Here is a 13,050-nt window from a genome sequence, read left to right on the forward strand (position 1 = left end):
AATCCTCATAACATTCCTTCTTCTCATCTCCTCTAATCCTTCCTATCCCCAATGTAATGTTTTTGTTTTTCAGTACATTCTGAGAGCACTAAAGTGAATGTGAGTCCATAATGGAAGTCAGAGAAAGAATGTATTTGCTGGAGGGGGCTTGTGCGGAGGGGAGCAGCAGATGGATTGAAGAAAGGGATTTGAAGTGTGCAGACTATGGCATGCAGTGATGGAGCAGATGGAATGCATCACCGTCAGCTATGACAGAAATGATTTATGAAATGACCTGGCTGCTCCTGCCTAGTAACAACATAGGATGACAGAGCTGAGTTTCCATGACAACCAAAGCCCACCCACTAACTAGATTAAACATTCCCTTCCCTGGCTTCCACTAACAGTGAATTTGGATTTTCTTTTCCAAATGCCAACTGGTTTGGCTAGAATGCTGGTCATGATATGGGAAAACAGTCAAGGACTTGAAGGGTAACTGAAAAAGAGCTTGAATGACCACTGAGAACGTCACAAATTCTTGCCTGCCTATCTTCCAAGGTTCCTTTATAGAACTTTTCCTTGAATACAATAAACAAAAAACTTTTGAGAAAAAAGCCCCTGAAATGCAGGTTATATTTTTAAAAGTTGCCTAGTGTTGAAAGCTCAAATGTTATTTGTCCTCCTACATCTGAAATATCTGTTACTGGATTCTTTCAGAAGCAGCAGAAGAAATATGGCAAGCCAATCAAATACCTGCACGGCGCTCAGATTAAATATTATAGAATAATTCTCTTCTGAAGTAGGTAGTTTTCATTAGGTGGGAATAAGTCCAGAAAAGTGGGACAACTCCCTTTAATCCTCATCAACACCCTATAAAACAACAGTCACTGTAGCATTGCTCTTTTACTAGTAGTGAAGCTGGTCAGATCAGGGTTCTCATCTAATATATATGGGTTTTACCCTTCCTAGTTTGGTGATCCCTAGGGCATGCGACTTAATCTTTCTGAGCTGAAGTTACTTAACCTTTTAAACCTTAGTTCCTCACCTATAATGTAGGGATAATAATGCCAACCTCAAAGGGTTTTCTTGAGGATTAAATGAAACAAAGCATGTAAATGCTTAATATAGTACCCAGTAAGTATTCAGATTAGAGCTGATATTTTTGTGTGTTTTTTTATTATCATCATTACTTTTGTCAGATGATGCAAGATTGAATTCCACAAACATTTACTGAGCTCTATTTTGTGTGGGGCTCCACTGTGTGGAAGATGAATTTGACTTGGCTTTATTTCTTAAAAAACTTGTAGTTGGCTGCAGAGAAAGGTTTATTTACAGAAACTATATACAAAGAGGTTTATCTCCCTAAACGTGTTTCAACAGTTGCTTCCTACTACTCACACATTAAGTGGTCTGCCTTCCCCAGCAACAGCAGCAAATGTGTTTGACAGAGTTAACTGCACTTCACAGAAAACGTAAGACAACTCTGTGGGAATTCTGAGAGGTGTAAAACTCAGGAGGGAAAAAGAAAGAAAAGCCTAAGGAGAAACTTCAGAAGGTACAAAGCAGAAGTGCCTCTTTTAAATAATTAGATTTGGAATCTGTGTGGATTACTGGTAAATGCTCTCCCAAAAGAATTCAAAAAGAAGGGATTTCAGTTTTAATGTTTTAAGGATCAGATATTAAAACACAATCATTGCTTTTATTAAAGCAAATCACTGCTTTGTCATTAACATCCCGATGTGATATAAACTAGCTGCTCCAGAAAATACTATGGGATTCCTTCAAATGTTTTACTCATTTTAGCATGAGTTCTTAAATCAATCTGGCTTTTTTAGAGCAAGCTTCTCATTTCCTATTTCTTAAATGAATCAGTTGCAGATGATTATTTTTTCCTTTTAAAAATATGCAAAATACTTTCTGTCTTGGAAAAATTCCTTATAAAGGTACTTCCTTCTCTGGATCAGAAGAATAAGTGAGCTGCCTTTGTTCGTTCCACTTGACTTATTTTAATGGACAACTCATTAAGTATGTATTTAAAACTAATAGATTTAACTATGCATCTCAGTAATTTGTGCTTTAGAAAAAATGTCCAAATTTCTCTTCCTTCTATCTACATCTGTTCCATTAAGACAAAGATAGATATTTAAATTGAAGTTAGAGGGCTAGATCTTGTGGGAATGGGGTGGGAAAGTGTTCTCATGAGTTATTTTAAGGGCAGCACAAATCAATACAAACCAAGAATAGCTCTAAATGAGTAATAAAGCTGATCCTGTTATAATTACACCCTTTAACTATGACACTACTGCCCAGAAAATCTAATCACTGCATTCAGCAGTGTAAAATTCATTCAGCAAAAATGTAAAATTAATACTCACAGATGCCAAAGCCTTTCCAAGTGCATCACCTGTCTGTGAGCTTCCAGCAGCATTCCCTCTGGTTCCTGAATATTTCAAGTAGGAAAACAAATCAAGAATTTCAGCAGGCAGGCATGCTTTTTTAGCATTCTGCCATTATTTCAAGATTGTTCTTTACTGTTATCTCACATCTGTCACAAAAAAACCAGCAAATATTCTGCACGTGTTGTACTTAATAAGCTAAGGTAAAGCTGGGATCCTTACCAGTTTCTACATTAATGAAAATCAAAAAGTTTCTTTTCTTCCTTTCTTTCATTTTTAAACTAAATACTAAAAATATATTGAAAGATGTGGAGTTCACTGAAAATTCTCAAATTAGGTTTTAGGGAGTTTTGCCAACCTAAAACAGCTCACCTAGAATGCTATCTGATCCATTGACAGGAGGAGTGTGAGAGGCAGCAACATAAGGTGAACTGCTGGTACTGCCGCGATGGAAGCTGGACATTGGTGGAAGACTCGTGTTTATGTCTGTTGGTGAAACTGAGTGTGGAGGATAACTCTAGAGAAAGTAGGAAAGAGATAGGATCTATCAAATACATTTTCTGAATAATATGCACATAGAACTGGACAACTATTCAAACAGATCAAAAAGAACATCACAAATTAGCAGCTGAAGAGTGCTACTATTATCATTTACTTTTTAAAAAGGCATGCTAAATGCAGTAAGCCTAAAATATTTCAAACTTCAGAAGTTTTGGCAGAATCAAATCTTAAACTTGTAATCCAAAAAAGAAACACAAGTGAGGACAAAGTGCGGCTGCACCCTAGTCATGTGTCACAGCCTACCAAGCGGTCATGTGAATGAAGGCTGCCATAACTACTGGATTGAGACATGTGGGAAGTGGAGGTCCCCAGAATTCCACCAAAACCAGGCTGGCTCATCCCATTTGATGAACTCCAAAGGTCAGAAGAATTGTGGGTCCCATCTAAGACAAAAAGAGAAATATAAAATTTTCCTTAGCTAAAATTTTTTCTTTTATTTTATGATGCTCTCCAGATATTTTTTCCCTCCCCTTTCTAACCTAGTCTTCTGTCTGGTTTTCTTCTTTCTAAACTGTATAATTACTATTTTAAAAGAAGGAATAAATCTTTACAGTCAAAGAGAAAAAAAGTAATCCAACTGTAGTAGGTAGGTCATTATAAAAATCTTCAGAAGATCTAAATTCGTATCAATGAGATAATAAAAATTCCAAATTTGGGGATAGGTGGGGTTTACTGTTTAGTTAAGTGGTATACCCATAAATATACAAGAAAGTTCTCAATCTAAAACAAGCAATGTACATTATATAAAATATTCTGAAACTGTGGAATAAAGAAGTTTCTCTAATAATAAACCATAGTAATTGATAATGACTATATTACAGTCAGCCTTCAAATAAAATGTTAGCAATGACTTCACTCACCAATATAAAGTCAAGGAACCATTTATGTAGTAATTTATAGCTCCCATAGTATATGCTTCCTATAGTCCAAAACCACAGGAGACCAAACAAAAATGATTTGCTAGACATGAATTAAAGGAAATGCAACACTTTTTCTCTCTTAACAAGTCTTATTCTATGATATTCACTATTTATATTGGTAATTCTAGAGAAGATATGAATCAGTAATTTAAACAGGAAACTAGAGTTGTTAATAGCTTTCATACATTTAAATTCTAAAATGAGAAAGAGCAGCTCTACTCATTTTTCTCAATTGAAGTCCTTTATAAATTCAATCAATTCTAGATGGGCATTCCAATGGTTTGCTGGATAATCCAACTCCATTGCAGTCAGCAATAAATAGGACCGGAAAACTTTAAAACTAAATTTTAATCTACTTCAGCCAAAAATACATAAATAATGTCTGAATTCCTATATAAGTATTCTCTTTTCTCACAACTTAAAAATATTAGCTAATATACAATAGACAACTGCTGTAGTATTTGACAACTATTTGGTAGTACTTACCTTGCATAAAGAAAGTGCTAGCAAACATACTGGTTGGTGGCTTGGGAGATGGATAACTAGGAGATTCACGGTTGAAATCATCTGAATTTGGGGATGGTGCATATACCTTAAAATTAAACATGATATTTAATTAAAATGTAAATGACTATCGTATCCCTAATGTAAAATGAGTTTTACATTTCATAAAGAGACTAAAAAGGCCTATCCAATATCTATAAAGACTACCACAAATCCAAAGAAGCTGTTTAAGTCCATATAAATACTGTCTAACTTGGTTACTATCTACATGTTTGTTTTTAGCCAATTACTAGAGAGAAATACTACTCCAAATATCCCTATAACGCATCTTTGTGTGACAATTACACCAAATGGCTTAATAAAGTCATAAATGTTGACTTTGCTTACAGAACACATATCCCTGCAGGCTCATGATTCAAAATATGACGGTGGAAACAAATGTCTTTTGAATATAGCATAAAATAAAATTGGGGCTCATAAAATTTATTCTTTTCACTGTTACAAGATTTATCAAAATCAAAATAACTTAGATTAAATGTTACTGTCTTTTGTTACTATTAAAAGATAACCATGAAAGGCACAAGTGTTCAAAAACTTCCTAATTTAGTAGGGTTAGCAAAATTAAAACCAAATTCTGCTGAGGGGTTTTACTTCTGTTATTTCAAGTAAACTTTCAAGTCTAGCACAGCTTTAAGAAAAATCTCATTTAATTTGTTGGAGCAATATTAATTTCCTTTGGTAAACTTTTGCTTCAGATAAGCCAAATATGAACATTTTGAATTGGCAAATGGCCAACACTGTCATTTCTCTGGGAAACTAAATGGGCAGCCATATAACCTTAATAATCAAAACATGATCAATCCATTCTCATGATGACTACTGAAATCAAGAAGGAAACCAAATAAACAATATGTATGGTGATGCATGGTCTGTAAAAGTAAAAGTAAACCAGGCATCAGGAAGAACGTCTGGAAAGCAGTTCTATTATGGACAGTGTATGAAATATTTCTTTTGTGTAGTTTGATAAGGGTTATCCGTTAAATATTACTTCAAAATAAAGAGCCTAAGTGTTCACTTAAGTGGAAGAAAGCAACTACCTTATTAAAATTATGGGAGCATGTGTAAAAAATCATACACACATTTTCTCTACAAGCAGAAAAAGTTTCTGAAATTACACATCAGAAACTTAATAGTTACACCTCTGGACTTAGAATTGGGAAGGAGGACATTTACTTTATGCCCTTCCAAACACAAAGTTTGATATTTTTACCCTGAACATAGAGTTCTCTGCACTAAAAAAAAGGTTAAGAAGCACATACCAAGATTAAAACGAGAGCCAAAATTTACATCTACTATCATTTATATTCCTTTATTCTTTCTCTGTGGTATTAACTAACTGTAAAGACTTCTGGAAAATTACCTAACTTCTGAGACTCAGTTCCTCATTTGTAAGATGGTGCTAACAGTACTTGCATCAGGGGCTTAACAGGAAGATGAGATGAGATAATACATATAAAATGTTGAGCACGATCAGCACTAAGTATTGGCTAATAGTATTATCTTTCTATCATTCTTATAGAAGCAGCTATACTGCTGTATGTTGCCCCTGTTCAGTCCTCAAATACTGTTTCTTAGTTTTTGTCTGACATGATACTACTTACATATACAATTCATCCAAAATAAAAGGTTAAAAAGTCCATTTTTATTCTTCCTGCTAGTCATGCTAATGATAGCACATGTGTGTCTTTTTAATGGACTGGCATTCAGGTTAGTTTCCTACCTTTCACACCCCACAAGTAAAAACACACACCTGTGATACCTAAGAAGTCTGAGACAAGATATATTCCTAAGAATTATCCAGAAGGATTCTAAATAGGGAAATACGGCAGATAAAATGGTTTTTTCATTATACACATTAAACATATTTTTCTAGTTTAGAGCTATTACAAAAAGATAGTGTTAGGACGAAATAATTGGGTACATACAAATGTGTTTGGAATATATTACATAGGCTGATGGGCAGGAAAAAGTTTTCAGGAAAGGAATTTTACACCATTTTTCTTTTAATCAAGTTTCAGTGTCTAAATTTAGCCACAGCGAGATGTCCTCTGTCCCCTTTATATATAGATTTTCCCAAAACTGGCTGAAATCACAATGAAAAAATGAGTAAATCCATAGATGTAGCAAGAAAATACAAATGAGAACAAAATTCAGAAGACAGCATTAGAACATATGCTTTTTGTCACAAATGCTTATTTACTATATACACCATCACTGGTCTGAAAGTACAAAATATAAAATTCTCTAAATCTATCCAAGTTATAGATTGAAACAGTACGTAAGCCTCCCACTGATAATTATGAAAACTGGTTTTGATGTGTCATTTCACACAAAAAATCTACATAATTTGTCAGTTTAAACTTATACAGAATTTGTCAATTTATATTTCTTTATCCTTATTCCCATTCAGTTCACTGTATTCTATTCATGATACACTTGCAATTAAAATAATTCTAAATGTTTGCATTTACAAAAGCAAAAAAGGGGATAAGCCTGACTTTGCTTTTACAAACTGCTGTCAGATAATGGTTAATTGACGGACAGAAAGCAAGAAGGCCAAGATAAATAGAAGAGACTTGCTTACTCTTATGTAAAAATTCTGAAGCTGTATGGAGAAAACAGGGCTCATTTTAGAGGTAAAGTTGTTTTTAATATTAGTCTATAAACAGATTTTGGGGAAAAAAGGCCTTTTAAAGGATAGATCTCATAAATGAAAATGGTAAAAAGTCTAAACTACTATAAGTTTATTGTTTATTTAGTAACTTAAGTTCAAAGTTTTTATCATAATAAAAACATTTTGAAAAATATGGTTCTCAAAGAGGTCCATCTAACAGCATTTCTAACACAGGCCAAATAACTCTCCTTCTGGTATCTTCACCACAGCTTGCAGAGACATAGACGCAATGTTATGAAGCAGCAGTTGTGCCAGTCTTGATTTCTCAGATCAAAGAGCTCTTGCGGCAAAGCGCAACTGATGTGGTCTCAAAGACTTTTATTAACTCCAGATGTAGGGAAATAGTCAGCCAATTCCACAAAAAGAGTAAGTCTCTTTCAGTTACAATCAGTACTGGCCACAAATTAAAACCAGACTGCTTATGTCATCTGATCACCTGCACATAGATGCCAGTTTTTTTCTAGTTAATGATCTAATCATACGTTTAAATCTTAAGTATGATTTTGTATCACAACAAACAACCTTAAAATTAACAGAAAGGAATATATATGCTTTAAGATTATTAAACTTTACCAAGAGTCAAACTATATTAAAGAGAAATAGAGAAATGGGACAATTAAGTAATTTAAGATGTTCTATTAAAATGTGGTCGATACTTAGAAATTTTCTTTAGAATTCTAGCCACCATCTCACAATGTCAAGCTCACAGTAGTTATCACGGGACTGTCTTTCTTCTTTCCCAAGCACTTATATTTTCTCCTCCAGGAATGGCACTGAGAGAAACTTTTTGAGTGTCTGGTGAATAGAACCATAACACTTATTCCAACTTGAACAAATATAACTGAAAATCTAACAGACACCTTCCTTTCACTGTTAAGACTGGTTGAAAAGAACAAATCGACATTAACAGTGTCTTTAATGTCCTCATCCCATCTACCCAAACTAACTTTTTAAAAGTGATAGAGTACTTGAGGGATGAATATTTACAATTACCCTTTACAGTGATTACACAATTATCCTTGGAATGTTTTAGCTCATGTAACCAATTGGAGTCAAGTTAACAAAAACAGATTTCTTCTTTCCTGCTTGGATGATTCACTTTAGTCATATGGATAACCCCAGATTCAGGGCAGACCAGTCTCTGTTTAGCTCTAGAGGCTGGAGCTGTGCACTGTGCTCTTGATTTCAATGCATCCTTCCTGTAATTAATATTGGAAACATCCTTGCGAGGTAGGGAGGCATACTGATTTTCTGATAGTTATTGAGAAAAGATGCAAAGAAATAGAAGTTTTTGCTAAAAAGACAGTTTTTCTTTTTATATTGTCACATCCAGTCATGAGTTACAAGACAATGTCATTCCCCATGCTTTTTAAAATAGATCTCATAGCCTGTGTGGCGGTTGATATTTTTAAATGTCCCAAATGATCAGTTGGTAATTTTTTTTAGTTTGTGAGAATAGCTATCTATCTTAATTGAGATACCCTTTCACAGAAATTAAAGAATGCTTATATGAACACTGTCCAACAGAAGTTTCTGTAATGATGGAAATGTTCTATATCTGTGCTGAACAATACAGCATCCACTAGTTACATGTGACTATTGAACACCTGAAATGCAGATAGTACAACTGAGAAACTGAATTTTTAATTTTATTTTAATTAATTTATATAGTCATATGTGACTAGTGGTTACTATACTGAACAATGAAGGTCTAGATCACTTTTACTTACCCATCAGTTTATTTTGAGAGAAATATTCTAGGAGTCTTATAATTCCAGGGCCTATGAAGACCAAAATCAGCCTAAACTCTCAATCATTTTGGGAAGACCTTCACTTAATTTAGAAAGAAGAAAGAGAGAAGCATATTCATTTTTCTGGACATGCTCTAACACAGAAATTATGCCCAAGTTTCATTATGTTTGGGATTCTGTTGGCTCTTTTGTCAAGATGGTTTGAATAGCAGTTCTCTTTAAGCTCCAATATGTTAAATATTATTAAACACTTCAATACATGCTAACATGGACTGCCAATATGTGAAAAGTTTATGTTAATAGAAATCACCTTCAGCACAATTTTTATCAACTTATCAAAATAATAAAACAAAACAAAATCACTTGGCTCATTTACCCTACCATTATAATTTTAAAATAAAAATGTGATTTTATGTTCAGGAACATCCACTTAATTTATCTGATATTTTATATAATTATATTTTATATTAAGCAATAAAAATTTTATAAGATCTAGCTGAGTAGCTAAAACTTGAAAAAAAAAAGTCTAGGTCACTGGAAAAAAAGAGAACCTCAACTCAAGTCAAATCCTTTAAAATCTGTAATTAAACCTCTGGGCCAATAATTTTTAAAACATGCACATTTAAGACTCAACACTCAAAAACCAAGAAAGAAAAACCAGGTAATTATTGTAAGAATTTATTTTTCAGTTATTGCTGGTTAACCTATGCAAATTCCACACATAGTAATACACACAAACAACAGTTTCCATCTATTTCTGAATTTTGTGGGATCAGAATTTAGTAAAAAGAGGCTGTTTACAAAGAGTAAATAAAAACTTTGCTTTAATAATTATACTCCAGATAAGAGAAATCGGTGTTAGAAGTTAAAGAAATTTCCTTAAAATGATTTCTTATTGATTTTTCTAATCATTTGGGATCCATTTCTCATAAATACTGATCTTATATATACACTCAGATAAACAGCATATCTTTACACTAAATGGCACAATTTTAAAGTTTCTGAAATGTATGTCTTCCCACTTTCCTTGCTCCTTCTCTAATCAAAATGAAAACAAACATAACCCCAAAGAAAAAGAGACTAAAAATTTAAATCTATAAAACAGCAGTCTAATTTAAGAATTTCTAAATAGCTAAGAATACTTAAACAAATGACAGATTTGATAAATATCTCAATGCTTTCACTATTTTAATATTACATAAAAACAGCAAATTGTACCATAAAGTCCAATCTACTACTAGAGCTTTTATGGCAATTCCAAGCCTAAAGGGGAAAATATTTAGATAGTTCTAGTACCAAATACCACAAGAACTGAACCAAAAGACACCACAAAGCAAAATGTCTGAAGTACAAGGACTAACTCAGTGACATACAGCCATCTCTAAGGAAGATTTTTACCTAATTAGTCTGCTAAAAACACAACTGGAATTTCTGTAAAATGGATAAATATATGTTTATATTTTCATAAACAAAAGGACTAATATCTTTTCCCACGAATTTCTAGAGACATGTTTAGGGGTGACATAAAGTAAAATTTCCTTTCTAACAACAATAAGAAAAAAGAATTCCAGCTTTTAGTACAAAGTAGCTTAAAATCAATTACTACTTCCGCTGTCTAACAAGCAGAGTTACCGGTTTTCAATTGAGAGAAAAATTTCTTCTCAGGTTAAGTCAAGCACATTTTCATTAAACGCAAGTTAACACCACTGGGCTTATTTCATCACCTCTTTATTGCAACTGTTATCATTTTTATAATAACCACACATTTTTTCCTGAGAGATAAACTGGAATTTTTAAGGGACTAGGTAAGAAACTTGCAAGCTCGGAAAATATACTGAACAAATCAATGAGGGTCACTTTCTTAGCTACCTACTTTTAAAGAAATTTAGATCCAACAATACAGCACCTGATCCCTTTCTTTAACATGTTCATGAACTAGTGGAAAGGGACATAAACTTTTTTCTAAAACATTAATAAAGCTGACCAGTGACAAGATATTCTCCTGGCAGGGGCTATAGTTTTAACTCACTGGTATTTGTGCCCACTTTTATCAAGAAAAAAAGGCCTTCTTGGATTCCTATCTGGAATAGAGTCTCAGATATTTTTGGTAAAGGGAAAAAATCAAAGTACATTTAAGCTAAAGTCCTTGTCATTCAATGTCTTTAGCATTCTATCTTCAGAGAATTCTTAAATGACTTCATGTTTTCCTCATCATATAAATGTTCGATTTAACTCTACTGGGCCCACAGACAGCCTGGAAATTTAAATTAATTTAATTGTACTCCCCTCTCTCATGTTAATTAGCAATAAATCCCCAATGGAACAGAAATGTAGTTCTATATACTCTCACATTGGTTTCTGTGCTTCTATCAACTGAAAATGTTTATTTGAAGAATAAGTCTTAGGAGTATTTACAATGTAATTTTAGCTAATTGCTACTCTAATTCTTATGAAAATACAAATTACGTGGGCAGGCAGGTGCCAAAACCAGGGCTAAACCAATTTTCAGCACTATGACTTCCATTAGAAGAGGAGACCTGATAGTCTAATTTCCAGTTTTTTTAAACATATCTAGGATAGTTTTAAATTCTTCATCTTACACAGAAAATAATAAAAATTTACTTGACTGACCATATCAATTAGCATTCATGAAGCTATTAGTCTGATCATATATGCGAAATATATTTAATTGCAAGAATGGCCTAGTGTTTATCTCAGTTACATTTTCTTTCCAATGTAGTAATTTTGAAATAAATGGTAGTAAGTATAAATGAAGTTTGGTCCTTTGCTATGGAGAATAGTTTACTTGCTCTTGGGGGATATAAAAGAGAAAACCTGCTCTTGGGAGAGAGATCTGGGTTCAATTCTGGCCTCAGCACTTACTGGGTGGGGCTTGGGCAAGTTACTTAACTTCCCTGAACTTCATTTTCCTTATTTATAAAAGGAGGCTAGTAACAGCTAAATGACAGAGTGGTTGCAAGAATTAAATGAGGTAAACAGAAAGTCCCCAGTATAGTTCCTAACACAGAGTAGCCCTCACAATCATGTTAGTTCCTGTCTCTTCTTTCCCGGATTCCATACAGAGAAGCTCAATATTCAAAATGTCTCTCTAAGCTTGAGTTTTAAAACTTGGATATCTATGTTGTCTCTAATAAGATTAAAATAATCCGCTGATACAATTAAAAGAGCATCATGTCTGTACTTGCTGCAATTTTTATACCTGGAACACTCTGTAGCATCTTCAGTTCAAGGCCTAGAAAATGGAGGCTGATCAGATCAGAGGAAGGCCGAAATTCCAGAATCCTCAAGGTGAATAAAACGGGAATCCTCTCCTCCCAAAACTTTCCTTCCTTTACCTCTAAGACTTTCTACCTTTCTGCATAAAGGACGCAATTTAGTCATATCAATGAGAAAACTGAATGCAGGCTAAGTTCTTTATACATAAAGAACCTCAGAAACCCATAATTCCTTGCTATTTTTTAAATTTCAAAAAATAGGTAATTTTCAAAATGGTTTTAAGTCCCCTATTTATCATAAACATATATTAATACTTTACAGTATGATACAGAATACAGCTACACAGAAGCTACATATGATACAGAACATTAACCCTTTCTCTTTTCAAAGAGTGGGAAAAATAGGGTTAATATTTTTGGCTTTTCTTTTCTGAACATAGATGCCCAAGTCTGTTATATTTCCAACAATACAATACCAATAAATAAGATTTATTAATCTTAAATAATAAAATATGAAAAGGCTCTTCTCTGGTTAATTTGAGTTTCCTCTTAGAGTCTGTTCAGTCTTATTATTAAAATACCCCAAACATCCTCAAGTACATGGAATCAAGTTGAAAATTTAAAAATAAAAACTGGAAAAAAAGGAAAACATTTTGCTTAAGACCAGTACCACTCAGAATTTCTTGCTCTCCTATTAAATACCCATAATGGGACCTTAAAAATGAAATCAGTGTGAACTTATTAGCATTTCAAAATATTAACCTGTCCTATCATCTTGAAATAAATTGATAAAATGGGATTAAAGAGTAAGCTTAAATTTAACCTGTTCACTATGAGAATTACAGAAAACTTTCATAACTCAAGTGAGAAAGTACATTTCACTTAGAGTTTGGAAATATTAAAGTGCTAGGTTTTACTATAAAGCATTGACGGGAATGTAGACATTTCCCCATATATACTAAGATGAGG

The 13,050-nt window shown here is 33.3% G+C and overlaps 1 protein-coding gene across 20 annotated transcripts in view; it reads right to left on the reverse strand.

The window, feature by feature from the left end:
• Positions 1 to 13,050, reverse strand: part of TCF12 (transcription factor 12) — a 351,415-nt gene that overhangs the window by 42,351 nt on the left and 296,014 nt on the right. For 19 of the 20 annotated variants that reach the window (XM_023616749.2, XM_070236010.1, XM_070236006.1 and 16 more), the window contains 4 exons: positions 4,343 to 4,448; positions 3,180 to 3,319; positions 2,748 to 2,892; positions 2,355 to 2,419 (listed from right to left, as the gene is read on the reverse strand). The exons of the other annotated variant lie outside the window; for it this stretch is intronic. In XM_023616749.2, the coding sequence (XP_023472517.1) occupies positions 2,355 to 2,419; positions 2,748 to 2,892; positions 3,180 to 3,319; positions 4,343 to 4,448 (456 nt within the window). The remainder of the gene's footprint in view (positions 1 to 2,354; positions 2,420 to 2,747; positions 2,893 to 3,179; positions 3,320 to 4,342; positions 4,449 to 13,050) is intronic. 20 annotated transcript variants of the gene reach the window in all.

This window comes from Equus caballus, chromosome 1 (genome assembly GCF_041296265.1).
Source record: "Equus caballus isolate H_3958 breed thoroughbred chromosome 1, TB-T2T, whole genome shotgun sequence".
Lineage (NCBI taxonomy): Eukaryota > Metazoa > Chordata > Mammalia > Perissodactyla > Equidae > Equus > Equus caballus.